At 40.6% G+C, this 21,466-nt stretch overlaps 1 protein-coding gene across 1 annotated transcript; it reads right to left on the bottom strand.

Moving 5' to 3' along the window:
- Nucleotides 1–150: 150 nt before the first annotated feature.
- On the bottom strand, nt 151–21,305 carry NAPG (NSF attachment protein gamma). Its single transcript, XM_080683210.1, has 12 exons — nt 21,138–21,305; nt 17,666–17,733; nt 14,439–14,523; nt 13,686–13,703; nt 12,773–12,803; nt 11,390–11,499; nt 11,210–11,276; nt 10,844–10,914; nt 8,981–9,059; nt 7,008–7,087; nt 6,312–6,441; nt 151–2,482 (listed from the first exon to the last, which is right to left on the bottom strand). Exons 1-12 carry the CDS (start codon nt 21,191–21,193, stop codon nt 2,339–2,341), a joined length of 939 nt encoding a protein of 312 aa, XP_080539336.1. The 5' UTR covers nt 21,194–21,305; the 3' UTR covers nt 151–2,338.
- Nucleotides 21,306–21,466: the final 161 nt, after the last annotated feature.

Raw genomic sequence — 21,466 nt, forward strand, 5'->3', positions numbered from 1 at the left:
TAAGTTGTTTTAAGTTACTCCTATGGAACAGAATATACAACTCAGACAAATACTGTTCTTGTAAAATATAACTGGAATCATATAAATAACAATGTGTCCTTAAAAAAAGGAAATAAACAAGCAAAGCAAAATGAATAACAAAAAGAATAATCATATTTATATAGTTTCAGATTTTATTTTCATAATTATCTTATCATTGAAGCAATAATCTGCATTTCCATAACAACACATTTAATATCCTACTCATCAAAGAGCTGGAAAAAAATAGGAATAAAGCACAAATACTCTGCATATATACAAATAAATTCAATATATTAAATATATTTTGCAGGCTGGCTGCACTTACACTATAACAGAACACTGAATATTAGATTCTGAGCATGTTCATGCAGACTTCCACTTCAGTAAAAGTAATGACATGAGTTCTAGAAAACAATTTTTCCTTTTGTAAACACAGGTTTTCCACTCTATCCTCTGAAAATAAAGACTTATATAGGTGGAAAAACTAAATGCATAAATGTAGAAGCAATGCTTTTTACTGGACACCACATAGACTAACCCTGAAATCCACAAGTCCTTATGATTCTTAGTTCTTAAATGTGGGCAGGGAGGGTGGTGAGAGGTTGTGCTTATGTAAACCTTTTATGTTGTTTAAGACTCACTTGCATTGCTGCTACAAAATGCACTGAATCATTCCTCATTTTGCTTAATATGTAAGAAAAGAGTAAAAGTAAACAAAATTTTCCAAGGCTGGAATGGATAATATGGTCTATAAACAAATGGTATGAAATATCTTTTAAGCACTGCCAGGTCTGTTTAAACAGATTGCTAATTAGCTCAAATGAGTATTAATATAAGAGTCTGGAAGCTTCTCACTGGACCTAAAGGGTACAACAGCAATGACAGGATATTTGAAATATTATCATTAAATTCAACTGCCTAAATATAGTTTTACTGAGGTCGCTCAAAGTTAATATCCAAACAATTACTGAAAATTAGCTGATACCTGCTAAACTATGCAAGCAACTTAAGGAAACAAAACATCAAATTTATTAGTGTTTTGAATCAGACCTTCAATAAAGATTTCTATCCAAACATCCACCCACCCCAAGCACACAAATAAGGAGGTTATACTGTGTAAGCTCTCCCACAGAACCAACTATGACTAAAACCACACGTGATAATCTACCTTAGTGTTTTTGGAAGTCCAGCAAAGCTAAGCAGACTGCACCTGCATCAGCTAGGACTCTATGCAGAGAGACAGGGCGTGAATGAAGAGGAAACCACTCTGGGTAGCATCTGCCTGCAGAATGCACACTGCTGGTGTTTGGAGCCCCTTTCAAATTAATAGGTTGGGAGATGGATCTAAGCCACACAGGCTGAAAGAAGAATGCTTCCAAATAACCTTTCAGGAAACATCAAAATATTGGCAGCACAGTACTTTTAATGTGCTGTACATCGTCTGTTCCCAAAAATGACTCTCCCATTTCAGATAAATGTAGTATACAATATTTCCCATGTCATGTTACCGTCCTGTTATAACCCTAAGTGAATCAAATTATTTTGGAGGTAAAAATAAATATATGTAAATTGATAAAACATTATTTCTTTGTTAGGATGCATAAAAAGGTCCAGGTTAGTTCTCATTTAGTCAAGAATCAAGTGGGTTTGGAGACAATCACTATGTGGGTTTTTTGATGGGACAAATACCCATATTTCACAGAGAACTGAAGACGTTTACAGAATTACTTTCATATGCTACTTTAAGAATGTTCAAACTTACATAGAAGACTTTAAATGCATCCTTTATTGGGCTAAACAATATTGTAAAGATCAAAATAGCTTCCTGTTCCAATCTCTCATCTAAAAAGACTTAATTTAAATGTAGCTAATATTACAGGGGATAAATTTCCTTTTCAAAAATAAAACAAAACAAATGTTTAAAATATTATTTTGTTTAACTAGTAAACTTCAATTTTAGCTATTGTTTAAAAAAATGCAAAGGAAATTCTCTAACAATAAATTACAAGAAAAAGAATATCTATGCCTATTGGCTCTTTTGTTTTGCTTAGAACATAATTTGTCTTAGAATTTGGCTTGCAAACTTTAAAATCAACTATTAAAATGTGACACTACTTTTTCCTATTAATTCCTTCCGGTGTATTTAGAAAGAAAAAAGTGCTTCACGGGTAGCAGGTACAATGGGTGAGTTGAGGAAGTGGTAAACAAAATTTACCTTTATTAGCATTCAAAGCCATGACTGCAATGAAATGTGGGTACCCTTAGACAAGTTCCAAGTCCATGAATGGCGTATGAGGATGTTTCCCTTCGGCAAAGCCTAGCACAGCCCTCCCGCATATTCATCTTCCTCCTCGGTGGCAGCGGGAGCAGTGGTGCCTTCAGGCTTGGCCTCGGGTGCTGCTGCAGCTTTCTTCTTGATTCCTCCTCCCGGGACCACCAAACTCAGGCCCAGCTTAGCGTACTGTCAATGACAAAGCAATGTCTCAAAAGCTGGGTAACTAGAATCTCCGCATGTGATGTCTCAACAAAAGGCAGATCCTAGCTTTCTACCTCGTGAAAACCAAAACTACCATTTACAAGTAGATGGAAAAACCACCACAAGAAAACTCAACATTGCTCTGCCCTCAGATGGCTTATGACCATAATGTGACAGGTGCACAACCAGCAAAAATGTCAATTATACACTTAGGAATATGAGATAATCGGGACACAGTGAGTTAAGTAACACTTATAGTTTCTATGAGATAAAGATCTTTGAGTAAATGAAGAGTGTAAGCTATGGACAAATTTTTAAAAACTATTAGCAAATTCACAAAAGCTTATTAAGAATTTATTGAGAGGAAAAAAAGGTTTCTCTATATACATTGTGATAAAAAAAAAATTGAAGATCTTAAGCTGATCTGATACCATAAGACTAAAATTGCAAAACGAAATCAAATGAATTGGTGCTGTCCAGGTGGTGGGGCTCAGTGGTTGAGCATTGACCTATGAACCAGGATGTATTAAAGTTGTCCATCTCACCAAGTAACAGATAGTGCAGTCTTATATATAGTAACTGGATAACCAGTATCTTAAGAAGCCTAATTAGTTTAAAGTTACTCCTATGGAGCAGGAGGTCATGGTTCGATTTCGGATCAGGTCACATGCCTGCGTTGCATGCTGGATCCCCAGTGTGGGGTGTGCAGGAGGCAGCTGATCAATGATTCTCTCTCATCATTGAAGTTTCTTTCTCTCTCTCCCTTCCTCTCTGAAATCAATAAAAATATATTTTAAAAAATTGGTGCTCACAAATCTACTGAAAAGGGAAATCTGAAAGAAGAAAAACCCACTGTCATGGCTCACGTTCTGTATAAGGCAGCACATGAGGCTGTTTTGGGAACACAGCCTAATCTACTCATCACTATAGGCTGGCAAGACAGAGTCCAGTCTCTCCATTTATCCAGATGAGTTAACTGAGGCTTACAGATAGTTAATTAATAACCTGCATCACACAGTTAGTCATCACTGAAGTAGAATTCCAACAAGTCTACTGAATTACAGGCCACTACATGATGGGTCGCTTTCAGACAGTGAGTCTAGAAGAAATGAAAAAAAACTAAGGAACCTATAGAGGCCAACAAATGAAAGAAGGTGGAAAAATGGGGCTGAATTTAAAAATATATATATGGTCAACACAGATAAATAACTGGCTGTAAACTTATTTGGTTGACATTCAAACAACCCAAACTTATAATGTAAAAGTGCAAATGCAAAATGAGAAGTATCTTGAGGGAAAAAGCATAAGGAGAAATATCTCAAAGTCCATCTATACAAATAAAAGGGTAACATGATGATTGAAAACCAAGATGGCAGGCATAGGTAAACACATAAACAGCTGCCTCGCACAACAATTTCAAAACTACAACTAAAAGACAAAACAGACACCATCCAGAACCACAGGAAAGCTGGCTGAGTGGAAATTCTACAACTAGAAAAAAGCACATTGAGACTCAGAGGAGCTGCAAAAGGCTGAGGTATGGAGACGTGCGCGAGCAGAGAGGACTGGCAGCTGAGTGCGAGGCTGGCTTTTTCAAGCGGGAGGGAGACAGAAGCTCCCGACTGCGCTGAACTCCAGTTCTGGGCGAGACTCTGGGAAGCCAGACTCATTCAGGGAGAAACTGGACTGTCTGGCAGCGGGTGAAACTCAAGGGCGGCTTTCTCTCAGAGGTGCTTGCAGCGATTACTGAGGGACACTGAGACCCAGGGACCTCATAGGGCAGGGCTGATGGAAAGCCAAGACTGTCTGCTCTGCCCTGAGACTCCGCCCCATCCAAGCTGAGTACAGAGGTTTTTGCAAGTCTTGTCTCATAAGGATGTCTCCAGCACAGAAGTTCTCCCAGCGTAGACACAGCTGATCCTCACAGCCAACTGGCCTGGAGGTCAATTCCTCCCAGTGATACCAACAACAATCAAGGCTTAACTACAAGACTGTGCACACAGCTCACAAAGGGGTGCACCAAGAGTGTCCACCTCAGGTAACTGGGGAGGCTGAGCCACTGGGCCCTATAGGACACCTAGCACACAAAGCTACTCTACCAACTCAGGGAAGCAGTAAAAATGCAGAGACAAAGAAACAGATCACAAATGACAGAAATGGAGGAAAGCAAATGACTGGATATAGAGTTCAAAACCACGGTTATAAGGTTTTTCAAGAATTTTCTAGAAAAGGCCGATAAATTTAGCGAGACCCTCGAGGATATGAAAAAGGACCAACTAGAAATTAAACATATACTGACTGAAATAAAAAATATTATACAGAGACCTAAAAGCAGACTAGAGGATCGCAAGAATCAAGTCAAAGATTTGAAATACAAAGCAAAAAATACTCAACCGGAAAAGCAAAAAGAAAAAAGAATCCAAAAATATGAAGATAGTGTAAGGAGCCTCTGGGACAACTTCAAGCATACCAACACCAGAATTATGGGGGGCCAGAAGAAGAGAGAGAGCAAGATACTGAAAACCTATTTGAAGAAATAATGACAGAAAACGTCCCCCACCTGGTGAAAGAAATAGACTTACAAGTCCAGGAAGCACAGAGAACCCCAAACAAAAGGAATCCAAAGAGGACCACACCAAGACACATCATAATTAAAATGCCAAGAGCAAAAGACAAAGAGAGAATATTAAAAGCAGCAAGAGAAAAACAGTTAATTACCTACAAGGGAGCACCCATACGACTGTCAGCTGATTTCTCAACAGAAACTATGCAGGCCAGAAGGGAGTGCCAAGAAATATTCAAAGTGAAGAATAGCAAGAACCTACAACCAAGATTACTCTACCCAGCTAAGCTATCATTCAGAATTGAAGGTCAGATAAAGAGCTTCACAGATAAGAAAAAGCTAAAGGAGTTCATCACCACCAAACCAGTATTATATGAAATGCTGAAAGGTATTCTTTAAGAAGAGGAAGAAGAAGAAAAAGGTAAAGATAAAAATTATGAACAACAAATACATATCTATCAACAAGTGAATCTAAAAATCAAGTCAAAAAAATCTGATGAACAGAATAAACTGGTGAATATAATAGAATCAGGGGCATAGAATGGGAGTGGACTGACAATCCTCGGGGGGAAAGGAGTGTGGGAGTTGCGGGAAGAGACTGGACAAAAATCGTACACCTATGGATGAGGACAGTGCGGGGGAGGTAAGGGCAGAGGGTGGGGTGGGAACCGGGTGGAGGGGAGCTATGGGGGGAAAAAAGAGAAACAATTGTAATAATCTGAACAATAAAGATTTATTAAATTTAAATAAAAAATAAATAAAAGGGTAATATGCTAATTAGACTGGGAGACCTTCTGGCCATCCTTCCGGACAAAGCCATGGTTGCAGGGCTGAGGCAGAGGCGGTTAGGGGCGATCAGGCCAGGAGGGGAGGGCAGTTGGGGGCGATCAGGCTGGCAGGGGGGTGAGGGGGACAGTTGAGGGCGAGCAGACTGGCGGGGGGGGGGGCCAGTTGGGGGCAAGCAGGCTGGCGGGGCGGGGGGCAATTGGGGGCGAGCAGGCCAGCATGCAGAGTGGTTAGGGGCGATCAGGCAGGCAGGCAGAGTGGTTAGGGGCGATCAGGCAGGCAGGCAGGTGAGCGGTTAGGATCCAGCGGTCCCAGATGGCGAGAGGGTGAAGGCTGGGCTGAGGGGACCGCACCCCACCCCCATGCACGAATTTCGTGCACCGGGCCACTAGTAAAAGAGATAATCTTGTTGGAAGCCTCTTCCATTCAAGAGGAAAGAAGAAAGCTAAGGCAAAGGCCACTTACATCATTGTCCATGTACTTGAAGAGGGGCGAGTTGCAGACCTCTGACACTTGATCTTGGTCTTGCTGGTCATATCCCTCAAGCAGCTGTTCCAGTGCAGCACAGTCTTCACTCCCATTGAACCCTGGAATGCTACAGCAAGCACAAGTCACACAGCTCTACCTGCTCCTTCTCAACCAGGTACATCTGCCCCCTAGCAGAAGTTTGGCAACATCTGGAGACGTTTTTTATTATTACAAGTGGGCAGAGGTCAGGGACGATGCTAGATAGCCTACAATGCACAGGACAGGCCTGGCAACAAAGAATTACACAGTCCCAAATCAACCGTGCCCAGATTGAGACTGCTCATTTTAAACATCTCTGACAGGAAAACCCCTTATTCAGATCTTCCTGTTACATACGTTCTGAAAACTTTCCTTTTTGTATTGTTCTTTTTCTTAGAACGCAAATATAATAAAACCATCCATGTCAATCACCTCCATGGAAGTCCCCAGGGGAAAAACATAAGAAAGAACATAACTTGTAAAAATCCTGCTGTAAAAGCTGAAATAGTAGTCAAGTGCTGCTGTCACTATGAAATTTATTTATTTTTTAAAAAAACAATCCAGTTTCACGGCCAGGATTATTGTCTAAGCAGTTGCCTCAAATTAACAGAAATGTTAACATTCCAAGTCAGGATAGCACAGTCAGCGCCTTACCTGTAGCTCTCCCTGACGCATCTTTCTGCAGCCACATAGTCATTTCTGTGAAGGTGAACTAAGACTTGAGCAATTGTTTTCTAAAACAAAAGATGTGATTATGGTCCAAATTTATATCTACTTAATAAAGTTAATTTCCTGACACCTAGAATTTAACGTTCAGAATTTTGGTTTTATACAGAAAGAAGATTTATAATTTCTGCAGGGATTTCCACAGGACATCTGAGGAAAAATATACTGAAGTAGACATCTCAAACTCGACTGTGCACACAAATGACCCTGGGGTCTTGTTAAAATGAAGACTTTGTGTCAATGGGCCCACAGCGAGCCTGAGCTCCTGCTGTTACTACTAACAAGCTCCCAGGTGGCCCTGGTACTGCTAGTCTAAGGACCACAGAGTAATAAAGCCTTAGACACCACCACACATTTTAAAGAAAATTTCTTTTAAATCCCTATATAGGTTTATTCTTAAAAAGGGAATTAAAACAAGAGGGGGCATAACTCTACTATTATACTTTGGAATTCTTAAGGAGATACTAGGAAAAACTTTAGATAACAGAAACAATGATACCATTTATAAGCCAAGAAAAGTATTAAGATTAAAGGTGTGACTGTTATCTTCTTGACAAAATAGCTCTTCAATATTTTATCTCTATTTTTCAGATAACTTTTATTGATCTACCTTCGAGTTCCTTGAATTTTTTCTTCTCAATTGTCATATTAAGTCCATCTAGTATTTTATTTCAGATACAGCTACTTTGGTTTCTCACTTGCTTCATTTTTATAGTTTCTATTTAAGAAGAGCTATCTCCCATTCATTCACCTGTGTTTACCTTTGGCTCACTCACACTTATGATAGCTGCCGCAAAGTCCTGATCTGATAACCCCAACACCCAAGCCATGTGTGGGTACGCATCAGGTGTCTTTCCCCTGAAAACTGGTCCTGTTGTCCTGGTTCTTCTATGCTCAGCCGTTTGGGACTGCACCCTGGACACTGGGACTGTTATGCTGCACAGACTCGCCTATCATTCTCAGGAGAGTTGGGTGCTTCCAGCGGGCAATCACCAAGTCAGGCTCAGACTACATTTTTGTCTGCTTTTGGTGGGCAGTGGCTCTAGTCTTCGTTCAGTCCCTCAGCTCTGCTGGTGGGTTCTGCCCCACACGAGCCTGGCAACGGTGCTATGAGCCCTGAACAGTGGTTTAATCGTACTGCAGTTCTCAAAGCCTATGCTCTCCCTCTGGGTCTGTCCTGCACAGGCCCAGCTGGAGGGTAATCCAAGACCTGCGTGCCCTTCCCCCCCATCCCCGCCCCCCCCCCCCCCCCACACACACACACAGTCAGGGGATTCCCTGTTCCAGCTCTCTTTTCTGGGGTTTTCTCCATGCTCTCTTAGCTCATCTTCCCGGTTCCTCTGGCCATAAATTAGGTTTCCATCGGCGTTTTAACTGGCCTGTGCCACCACCACAGCCGTAGCTCCATGACTAGGACTTTCCCACAGAGCAAAGCCAAGGGAGGGAAAAAGAGGAAAACGGGGAGCCTTTTTCTAACCAGACAAATCCAGTTCCTCTGGTTAGAAAGATGCGGTAGATGGGTTCTTTAGGCACTTCAGCTGCTGGAGCCTCCGTGGCCCAGCTCCATGACTGAGGCTTCTAAGCCAATGCCACAAGAGGAAATAGGAAAAAATCCTGGAAACGCGTTCCTCTATTGGTTGCTTCTGCAAGTGTTTACTTCTCTCCATCAATCTGTTCTATTTACTTTTCAAAGTAATTGCTTTTTTGTATTTTGTCTGGAAGTTTTAGTTGTAATCAATAGGAGAGAGGCTGCAGTAGGCTTATTCCATCTTGGTCAAATATAGAAGCCCAGAAAGTATTATTTAAAAAAATAGACAAATATCCATGCAATTTGGTTATATTGACACCAATATGAAAAATTATCTAATGTAAAGCCAAAAATAAGCACTTTCAAAATATACCTTATAACAAGTTGGATAATTCTCAATTTCCTTATAAATATTTTTTTCTTTCTGAATAGAGAGCGCCGCCTCATCAAATCTAAAAACAAAAACAAAGAAATGTCAAACGAGGCAGGTCTAAATGATCTATAGCAGTGGCCATCCTTATAATGTATTTGATAGTACAGTTTTTAGAGAAATAAAAAAGATAACAGGCATTTTAGCAACTGCTCCATTTCCATGAGCTCTACTCATATGTCTTCTTTGAAATGCTCACCCTGCCCTTTTAGGCATCAAGCAGACAGTCAAAGCAAGGGAACATATGGATAGGTTACTTCAAATGGAGAGTTTTAAGTCTGGTAAGGATCCTTCATTAATCAGTATCTACCAAATTCAACAAACTACTTTATGAATGTTTATGAAATGTCTTAGAGAGAGACAGCCCTCAATTTAATCACCCCAGATTTCTTTCCTTCCACCGAAAGGCCATCCAGATTCCCTGAGAGCACCGCCTCCCGCTGAAGAATCACTTCTCCCACTCTGCCCTCACTGTCCATGCTCACTGCTGCCTCCATGACCCCAACAGCACCCGGTGCTGAAAAGGGCAGCAGTGGAGAGCAGACAAGTCGACATTAGAAAAATCCTTCTGCTACCTTTGATCCTCAACATTCATCTTTTTCTGTCTACTCTCACTCATTTTCCTTTTCTCCCATCCCATTCAGATGGCAGAATGTAGAAGAAGGCATCACCAAAAATCTTCTTCTGATCCTCTGAGGCCACATCCCTTTCTTTCCTCCCCAGCTCTAATCCATCAAACCCTAATCAGATCTTCTCCCAGCAAAGCTGTATTAGACAGGGATTGGCAAAAGTAGGTGTACAGTTGTGAGTACCTGAAACAGAGTTTATTCTTGTATCATTATTTATTTACTTATTACTATATTATTTGTTTGTGTTATTTGTCTTATTATTATTTCATTTCCTTATTTATGATTTATCTTACAGGTAATGCTGACTGGTAATTTAACCTACTTTTGCCCACCCCTGTACTTCTAATTCCAGGACTACCTTACGAACATTGAACTTGTGACTGGGTGAATTTGAGTCTTCACCTATTTCTCTCATCCCAACAGCCAAAAAGAGAAAGCAGTCTGCACTCTGAGGATATAGAGGGAGAAAGGTGTTGCTATGACTCAAATTAAAAGTACAAAAACGTTATACTATATTTTTCTGTGCCAATCATTACTTTTAAAAAATATTTGCATACAAAAATAACAATGGCTTGGTTTAACTTACATTATGAATTTGAATTTTTGTGGGCTGTGCCCTGTCAGTATACTGCCTCATAAAGTAAGACTCATTAGAGAAATGTATTCTGAATTTCTAAAGATCAACTTGCTAAATTGTGGGACCAAAGCTGGTTTATAAGTTGGGCATGGTAGCAGAATTCTAGGTCATATATTTAAAGGATAAAAAAGTAAAACCCTATTTAATGACACTATTTGGCTATCAAAAAGCTGTCCATTTTCATGGGGGAGCATTCAGGGCATCTTGCTATTTATGCCTATATGGATATTTCTCCTTAAAAGACAGACATTATAATCTAACCAAACATCAGATCAAGAAAACTGCTCTGTCTCTCATGCTGCTGAGCCAATAAGAATACAACGCATGATACTTTTTGAGATTACACCTTAGAAAAACGGCAGATCTTTTAATATTTAACCCAATGTGCCATCTTACAGATATCAATATTTATTGGGTCCCCTGGTGTGTCCATGGCTCACACCAAAAAGCTTAACAAGCTGTTCCCAAAATTACTTAACAGTTCCAACATGAACTACAGGTGTACACGTACACACATGAACACAGTTTTGGAAAACTCACCTGCGTCCTCGTACTAGCAGTCTGGAGGCTTTTCCTAGCAATTCAACTGCCTGTCGTAAACGTTCCTCATTCTAAAGGAATCAAACAAAAAAGAGTGTTGGCGGCTTCAATGCAGGAATCTTTGTTCCCTCCAATAATTACCTAATAAAAAAGTAATGGCACTCAATATGGGGGTGAGGGGGTGGTGTTGAGAGGACAACACCGAAGCTGTTGATCCATTTCATCACTCTCTAATGGAGACAGAGTTCAGCTGTGAGCACAGAAAAGGTTTAAAAAGTAGCTGCTGCATTTCTCTATTTTCCCACATATTATGAATCTAAACATTCTAAGTGTATTTAAAGAAAAAGAAATAAAATTCAAACTTACTTCAAACACATTAGCTGTCTGTTGGTATAACTGAACAGCCTTTTCTGGATTTACATTTTCTATAAGCCTAAATTAGACAAGAAAATTTGATTTATGTGAGAAATAGAAACTTGTTTTTCTAAGGATTTTATTAAAACAAAAAGATGATGACTCTGTGCAGAGCCTGTTGCGCACACTCACTTTCCAGCTCGCTCCAAGGCCATGGCTGCTGTGTCGGGGGTGCCATTTTCCAGATACATCATGCTGGCTTTTTCAATCAGCTGGACAGCCTGTGGGAGTTGCTGCATCTCCTTTAGGCAAAGGATAGGGCGTGATCAGTAAATGCATCAATTTAAAAATGCAAAGTTAACCTGAAATTCAGTTACTTTATCCCTGATTCATAAAAGTATCTGACTCAAACTTTATACAATAAAATATACTTAAAAGGAAATGCCTTCAACATGGTTACTCTTCCCATCAGGCTTCATTTAGCCAAACCCAAGTATGTATCAGTTAATTTCTACACAGAATTCATCATCACTTCACAGAATTTCAGGGAAACTACAAATAAAAATCAAAATATTTGCTCTTTACTGTTTTGTAAGCATTCAAACCTCTCTGAGCATTTACTGAGTCCCTACTGTACACAAGGCCTATGCCAAAGGTGGCAAAGTGCATCCCAAGGGCTGCATCTTATTTCCAAGTGCATCTTACTTGAACCATTCAGTATTTCCAAGTCAGGTAATTTCATAAAAGTTGTTTTATGACTTTCTACGTTAAAAAAATATCAAAGGCTATGGCATCAGCCAGCTTACATTCCCACATGGCAATAATACACTGGGGCTGAGTAGCAGCTGTCCTGATGGAGGTATATTATCTCCTGTAGCCTCAATTCTCCCCAGTTCTTACTGCCCTACACACCCAGGCCACCTCCTTCGTTTCAGTCACTCCATTATGCCCTGAGTTCGCAACCATTTTCCCTGCTGAATGCCATCAACAGCATATTTTCAGAGTCAGTGTCATAAAGTAATGTGTTCGGTCACGCAACAGAATATTAATTTCCAACCTGTGTTTACAAAGCAGAAATAAAAAAGGGGCACAGCCACACTAGCCAAAATATTTCATTCAAGAAGAATCAGTTAAACAGCAACAGCTTAAGTCTTTGGTTCTCTTCAATGCCAACTGATATATGTAAAACAAGCAAAAATCTCTCTTCTCTATAACCCATGGGCAGTAAAAAAATATAGACTTATAAATTTTTACTACATTAAGCTGTCGTAAATTTCTCAAAAGTAGGGGAACCTCCCACATAGCTCTGTTTAGCTTAGTGATACATCTTTCCTGGTTACAAAGCCTAGAACCTCGGGATTCACAGTTTCCTCCAACATGTTCTCTCTTAAATTTCACTTTCAGAAATTCCTATCTTATGACACACACATTTGACCTTGTAGGCCCAATTAGCATTGCTTTGGACAACATCTGTCACCTTACAAGGAGACTTTTCAACTTCAACATAAATTTACTTCAACACCATGCAGTTAATTCATTTTACTTATATAACAGTTGTGACAGAACATTACTGACCTTCAACATCATGCCAGCTTGCTCATAAGCTCTGCAAAGAGAATATAATTTCCCGGATGAGATCTTAATGAAATAGGAGGAGAAACCTTCTACTACAGATGAAGGAAGTTATTTCATTTTTTTTTAAATGTATTTTTATTGATTTCAGAGAGGAAGAGAGAGAGAGACAGGAACATCAATGATGAGAGAGAATCATTGATTGGCTGCCTCCTGCACATCCCCCACTGGGGATTGAGCCCAAAACCCGGGCATGTGCCTTTGACTGGACTCAAACCTGGGACCCTTCAGTCCGCAGGCTGATGCTCTAGCCATTGAGCCAAACCAGCTAGGGCAGTTATCTCATCACTTTTAACTGGCTTAGGCACTACACATTACTTTAGGCTTGTATTAGCACACAGCATTTTTTTTTTCTTTTTATTTTCACAGACAATAGTGCCTTAGAAACATCAGGCACCTAAATTAAAGGGTTTTTATTTTGCAGATGCAAAATTAAGTATGATACAGAATGGGTAAGTGAGCTTCTATTTGACAAGTCAAAATCCAAGTTTTGAAACAAGTACTCTCCACAAAAGCAGGAGAAAGCTTCCTACTTTTCTCCATAAACATTATTAACTATCAAGAAAGAGGGAAACAAATAAATTCAAACTTACTTGGTTTTTCATAAGTTACTGAACAAAATGGTCCTAAAAATGCCGAGGGGAATTTAATTGAAATATTGTATATCTTAGGAGAACTTAGTTTTTTAAGGTTCAGTGAAGACTAAAACAAATGAAAATGATTTTTATTTAAATCAATACAAAATAATCCACTATTTACAAATTTATAATTTAGGAAAAATTTACTGACTTATGGAAAAACATTTAAAACATAATAATCTGCAAACGTATGAAATCGTGAGAAAATATTTACTTACTTGGCAGCATGAAAAAGACTGAATGGATGTAACAAAGTAAAAATTAAGGAAAAAAAGCAAACCAACCATTTCTAAGTATTTACTATTTAAAAGACAAAGGTAATTAAATCACTGCCTTAGTTGTGATCCAAAAGGGAAATCCTACAGTTAAAGAAGAAGTAATTTAGTGCCTACTAATGTATCTTAAAAATATGTAATCCACAAGAACACCACATAAATTTTAAACTAGTTCCATTATGCATTAATCTGAAGAGTTTTACTAAAATTCAAGGTTATTATAACCATAATATTAGCAAGTGAGACAAAATAAACATTTTCAGCATAAGTTTTAAATAACTTCAGGAAAATGTATTGTTTTGAACTACTTATAAATCATATATCAAATGCCTGAGAAATACTATATTTAAAAAATATTTATATAGTAGTTATACATCTCCAATACCTGTGCTACCTCTTCATTCTTCAGTGCCTGTCTACAGATTTTCCTCACCTCATCCCAAATAAAACCATCATCAAGCAAATCCAGAAAAAAAGGAAATAAACTCTCAAATGTAGCTCTGCAAAGCAGTATGAACCTTATGATCAGAAGTCTCTATAAATGCTCCTTCAGAGTTTAAATACGCAGAATTTTTATAACCGTTTTCTAATTTAATAGCATTGTACTCCACATGTAGCAAATTTATAACAAGAGAAAATATGCCTTTGTGAAAATTATTGAATTGTTAAATCCTTTTTAAAGGTTGAAAAAGATACGCCCTGTTATTCTCATGGGCCACAGCTTCTCTCAGGCAGGCATCTTTTGCTTGGTCAAACTGTTTGGCATTTTTAAAAGCAAGAGCTGAAATAAAACAACAACACAAAGACTTTCTATTTCCACCACTTAAAATTTTCAAATCAATCATTACCAAAATCTGCATCATGTGTAAAGTATTGGAAAACATGTATACTTATTTTAATCAAATACTTAGGATGTTTCATAAAACTATAAAATATTACTTTTTCTAAAGCAATTTTCTTACCACTTTTTTGATGATCAATAACTTAGAAGTATTTTCAAAAGTTGTTTTAATTGTAGACTGCTCGCTAAAAATCAGTGCTTCCATTCAAAACTAAGTTTTTCTAATACCAATATCTAAGCTTTGAGAACTTAAGATCACATCAGCCAAACCAATGCTCCCAAATAAGAGATACTATTACAAAAAACAGTACCTTACTTCACCAGTCTTACATTTAATGATAGTAATTTAAAAAACCAATGCTTTAGTTATAACTTATTCCATCTCTTAAATTATCCTAATATATAAAACCCTGGGTCTGTCATGACCAGAGGCTCGACCAACCATAAGTCAGTCCTGCAGTCAGAGCTGGGTTGCCATGGCGACCCAGCACTGACTGCTGCGGCTGCAGGCACGGTAACCCGGCACTGACTGCAGAGGGGGCTGCGAATCAGGCCCAGAGAGAAGCCTGAAGAGAGAAGCAGGGTCTGATCTGTAGCCTGTGAGGCAGCTATTGATCAGCAGTTGCCTCTCTCTTTCTCTGCCGGCTGCGCCAGCAGCCATGCCTCCATTTCTCTCCTGGCCTCCACCAGGGCTGCTGATCAGCCCCGCCTTTCTGATCAGGCCCCATTGATAGGCCCAGAGATGCTGACTGGCATAGAAACCGACCAATCAGAACCAAATCTGGGTGAACTGTGAGGAGCCAATGGCTGCCTAGGAGGTGGAGCTTTTGACACTGACTGGCATAGAAACCAACCAATCAGAACCAAATTGGATGGCAGAGGAGGGCAGCTGGGGGCGAGATCAGGCCTACAGGGGAGGGCCATTGGGGGCAAGATCAGGCCAGCAGGGGAGGGCAGTTGGGGGCAACCAGGCCGGCAGGGGAGAGCAGTTGGGGGTGAGATCAGGCTGGCAGGGGAGCGCAGTTAGGGGAGATCAGGCAGGCAGGCAGATGCAATTAGGGGCGATCAGGCAGGCAGGCAGGTGAGCGGTTAGGAGCCAGCAGTCCCAGATTGTGAGGGGGATGTCCAATTGGAGAGGGTGCAGGCTGGGCTGAGGGAATCCCCCCCATCTGTGCACAAATTTTGTGCACAGGACCACTAGTTTAGAAATAATAAAAGCGTAACATGCTGATTAGACTGGACAGCCACACGACATTCCAGACGTCACCACAGCTGCGAGGGCCAAGCCCCTTGCACGAATTTCGTGCATCAGGCCTCTAGTTTAGAAATAAAGACCAATAAGCACATTAAATGTTTTTATAATAAGCCTTCCTCTTTGGAACAATCTTTAAATAAATTTCTAAAAAATTAAAACTGCATTTTTCAAAAATAAAGCTTTTGCACAGTTTAAGTTTCTGTGAAAAAAAAATCTCAATATCCAAAATGTTAAAATACATTGCTCATTGTTGTAAAATGTCATCATCAGAGCAAAGCAATGAGGACTAGCCCTAAAATATGATGCTGCAGATTTGGTAGACTTACCAATACCAAAGGTTGCTTACAAATACGTAAAAAGGATACAACTTTAAGAAAGAAGTTATTTGTTAAAAATGCACTCTTAAAATTCTCTTTAATAAAATATTGAAAATAAACTACTAAAACTAATTCCCTCGGTGAATTTCCATATTTATTCCAATTTAAACTAATTATGCATAAGCCCTTAAAGAAAATAAATGAAAGACAGCTTTAATGGGAAAATCTGACCTGAAATATTTATTTTTGAAAGCAGCTTATAGTCTCAGATGTATACAACAAATCTGTGTCAAATTTCCCTCATGGAAATTTGCAAAATGTTGTGCCCTCCAGTTACAAAAGCATCTTGTACAAGGTGATCATAAAATCCATTTAAAGTATGAACTGTTAATAATTTTCCCCTTAAATATAATATATAAATATGAGAGAGAATTTACTCAGTTTAAATGAAAGTGCTAAAGACTCATCTGTTGTCATTTCTTTTATTATCTAGACTAGAAAGTAACACGTATTGTACTGATTAGTTTCAATTTCTCCGATTTCTTTTTTCTCTGGTGATATGCTAAGACAGTGGTCGGCAAACTGTGGCTCGCAAGCCACATGTGGCTCGTGAGCCGCAGTTTGCCGCTCTGTTGACTAATGAGTTTGCCAACCACTGACCTAGACTCTCGATTCCAATAATTACAGGCTGTTGTTGTTCCTGGTGATTAAGCCCCTATCCCAGTGGTCGGCAAACTCATTAGGCAACAGAGCGGTAAACAGCGGCTCGCGAGCCGCATGAGGCTCGCAAGCTGCAGTTTGCCGACCACTGTGCTAGGATAACAAAAGGGATCAGGTCTATCACTTAAACACAACTGTAAATGTATTCTGGGTATCCAAATTGTCACGCTTTATGTACAAAATAATCCCGAATATGCTGAAAGCTATGATTCCATAATTTAAAATGCTAAAGTTTTAGTAAAGGCCCTGTCTGTCTCATATTTCAAATCATTTTATCTTACAGAAGATAAATATATTCTAATGTTTATGTAGCTTAACACTCATGAATGTTTATCACTGTCTCTCGAAGTGAAGCTCATAAAAAAACCCACTGGTGTCAAATACATGATTTTAGATATTCTTATAAGGCTAATTAAAAAAATTTAACAAACAAAAGTCTTTATTCAATAACAGGAAGTGTAATAAAGGGATATGGCACAACTCCTAGAAATACTATGCAACTGACTGGAGTTTAGGAGTACATACACAATGCTAAAAACCTACAGCTAGGTTCTGCCAATCTTACTCATCTCTGCTGTCACAAGAGGCAGAATTATGGAGATCTCTGACTCAGCCCTCCACACATTTGAAAATAACGATGTAAAAAATTCAAGGGCTTGGGCAGGTCGTTGTTGTTGTTTAACTATTAGAATCTTATAGGAAGCATTGGGAGTAAGTATTATGCTGAGAGGAAGCTATCAGCCTACTTAAAGATGACACTTTGGAGTTACTGGGCCACAGTCACACATACCTGCTTTTCCATATTCAGAAGCAGCACTGTCATAATCTGGCTTCCACTTTAATAAACCAGTTTTCAGGCTAAAATGAAAGAAAGGCATATATTCTTAGAAGTTACCAACACATTTATAAGTCAGAACTCTGCTTGTAATGACTTCACGGGTCATTAAAAAATAGAGGGAGGAGCCAGCAGGTAACAAGTCCCCATCTTGACAACCTCCATCCATCCTAACTTACAATTTAATACAACCTCACCTTTTTCCTTCTCACTACCATAGACATGGTTTCCCTCCTTTTGAAATACCTGCATAACTCCAACTATAGCAGACTCTCAGTGCATGGTCCCTACGCCAGCTGGAAATGTTCTAGAAAAGTAAATTATTGAGCCCATGGAACCAAAAACTCTGGAAGTGCAGCAAAAACCCAGGGTGTAACAAGCCCTGAGGCACAACAAAGCTTGAAGCCCGCTGAAGCACAGCATCAAGTAAAAGCTTGCTCGGAGTTGTGTGACTGAAGCTCAGGAGAGGACAGAGAGATTAAATGAGGAGGCTACATGCTACACCAAGAGTCCAGTTTGGATGCCCGAGGAGGCATTAGAGAAAGGGCAGAATATAAACGAACAACAGAGGGAGTCACCAAAAAAGGCTGCAAATTAGTCACCAGTGAACAGGAAGAAGAACCAGAAAGACAGGGATGTTATGAAAACAGAGATGCTGCTTTCAAGGATCACCATTGGCTTCTCAGATGCCAAACCAAAGGACCATCAATTTACCTTACTTGCCGTTTCTGCAATATTTTATTTTCTTGCTTTAATTTAAAATAATTTCATATTTCCAGTTTAAATTAACTTAGTGACTATCAAGCTTGGGTGTGCATAAGAATTGCTAAATAAATACCATCTTAGCTTCTACATTCCAATTTAATTAGCTTATATATCACAATGTTAGCTTCAAACCTTACCTGAGAGATGGGGCATCCCCTTGGGCCCTCCCTCAGAAGTACACCTTCATTCTGTGACAGCTGTGTGAACTGCCCAAAGACCCTAAGTTTAAAGGAACATTTTTCTGCCAATTAAATTTATTTAATATTTGTATTTGTGTATATACTGGTATAAGATGCAAATTTGTAATGCCATTTTTACAGCTTACCAAGAATATCTTTGCTCAGAAAAATCCTAAATTGCAGCCCATCACTCTAATCCACAAAATTAAGGAAGTATGCAATAAAACAAAAATTTATTCCTCCATCACACTCCAAAACACTCACTATATTCTGTATATCACCACAACTTTAAAAATTCCATCAAAAACAAGGTATAATCATTCAATTGTTTAATGGGCTACATATGAAAGAGCTAGAAATTAAAAATATTGTAAATTATCCCCAGTCCACTAAGCATCTTTGATTTGGAAGGGAGAAGGCACTCTGGTTAATTTCGTTTAATGGCTATATCTAAGTTTTTACTACTTCTGTCAAAAAACTCGATACAAAAATTCTGTTGAGGCCAACAGTTTAATTAATGTTCATAGGACCAAACCCCACAAAATAATAATTACAAAACTACTTGGCAACAGTGAACCATATTATCATTAGAAGACAGAAATATCAAATCGTCTCTCCTAGATTCCAGGCCCATATTTCCTGCCACCTACTGAGCCTCAAACAGAACACATTTAAGCCTCAATCCAACACCTCCCTGTCCCATTCACCTCTGTACCCTGCTTTGGCTGAAGGTCTCTCCACCACTCCATCTCCCAAGTTAGAAACATAGGGGCCAAGCCTTTCCTTCCACATCCAGTCAAGTCACTGAAGCTTTTCAATTCTATCTAAGGAATGTCACCCAAACCTGCCCCTTGTACTGCTGCTTCATTTCAGGCCCTGACCATGACAGCCTACTAACCTGTAAAGGGGAAGTCACTGTTGCTCTGCCCTCCTCATCCCTTTCTCCCACCCTGGGGAAAGCACCCTTTCCTTACTTGGCATCTCAACTGAAGCTACTGTATACTTCTAAACTCACCTGTTTACATGTCTGCTCTTCTGTGAATTCTAAGCTCTTAAGGGAAAGACCATTTTGTTTTTTTACCTCACTAACCCCAGCAGCCAGTGTACAGGTACATGGTGACAACTTTGTAAATGTCTGCTTACTAATTATGCCAAAGTTCTCACTCTCCTCTCCTCCCAGGCCTTTCTCCACATTACCACAGTTCTTTTGCCTAAATTAAATCTAACCAGGTCCCACTGGCTACTTGATCCCAAGAAAAGCTAAGGTTCAGCCCATCAGAGCAGAGCCGCCGACCCTTCAAGGTCTGGCCCCAATTCTTCTCCACTGTAGCTCATGCCCTGGCCCTAGTCTACATTCCAGGCTCCCCCAGCATGTTTGCAGGCCTGCGCTCAACCTACATCCTGGGCCTAGATTCTCTCACAGGGTTCCCCCTCCTCTGAAAATTTCTTCTTAGTCAGGCCCTGCCCAGCAATCACCTTTGTTAATAGGTTCCTACATTTCCCGGGACAGAATACACTTCTCCCCCTGTGTTACCAAAGCACAGCTAACAGCTTTAGGATGATCCTTATTACACACACTATTCTAAGACTTCTGTGTTTGCTCTCAATAGAAAGAAAGGTGGTTGTGGGCACGTGCACCAAGAGCACAACAGAAAGAGCTGGCGCTTCCACCGGCGGAGAACCTTATCTGCCACCTTCCCGTGGTGCAGCCCTGGGTAAGGTATTAGGAAGCTTCTCGGAGTCTCATTTCCTCTTCCGTAAAATGAGCATCTCTATCGGGAAAGTGGTGGAGGTGTCAGATTAGGTATGTGAAGCATCTAACACAGAGCGCAATGCAGACCTTTCATTATCTCAAACTGCCAGGTACAAATTCTTTGGGTAATACAACCGAGAAGGATGGGAGTGTCAAAAGGAGTAGACAAAATTCAGTTCTGCTAATACCGGGCCCAACAGACATAAAACAGACTAAGGAAGCGCAGTTCTTGCTCCCAGGAAGTATACTAGAACATGACAAGGGGTCCCCGAGTTTCAGGGTAAATCTGCAGCCCACTCCCCGAGACAGGGCAGGCTTTTCGCGCAGTAGTTCTGGGCGATTTTCTCTCCCGGGACAGTTTGGTTGTCACACCGAGAGGGAGGAGAGGCGTGATGCTGCCATCGAGAAGGCGCAGGCCAGGGGTGCTGTTAATCACGTTCCAGTGCGCAGGGCGGCCCCTCCACAGGGTACCCCCCAGCCCAAAGTGCCGAGGGTCAGCCACCCTGTTAGCAAAAGCAGCGGAGTCAGCATCCCAACGACCCCCGATGGTGCGCTTGGATCACTTCCGGCGGGGGTTGGGGGTAACTATGCTTCCGGCCCCTCGCCGGTCTCGCCAACACCTCCACTATCACTGCCTCGCTCCTCCTTCCAACCCCGGTGCTAAGACCGGGCCAGAGAGGGGCACGACCCCAAGGCCACACAGAGGCCCACATCAGGGTCCCTCACTCACTATTTCTCAGCTTTGGCGATGTGCTCCAGCCCCTCATTTATCTTCTGAGCCGCCATCTCCAGGGTCCCGCGGCTGACGTAGAAGGAGAAAGCCCAGGTCGGTAGGCGTGGGAGCGCCGAGTAGGAAGCCGGGACAGCAGGACACCCCTGCGGCTACAGGGGCCAGCAGGGCTCAAACCTAGTGAGGCGGGGCGGGACGCCAGCCCGCAAGGCGCAGGGCGGCAGACACTGCGCAGGCGCGGAGCGCAGGGGCGTGGCAGACCCGTGAGCTACTAGGCCCGGGCGGTGTGGGACGACTAAAGGGGGTTCGCTCATTCATTCATTCAACAA

The sequence above is a fragment of the Plecotus auritus genome (assembly GCF_963455305.1).
Source record: "Plecotus auritus genome assembly, chromosome: 8".
In the NCBI taxonomy this organism is placed as follows: domain Eukaryota; kingdom Metazoa; phylum Chordata; class Mammalia; order Chiroptera; family Vespertilionidae; genus Plecotus; species Plecotus auritus.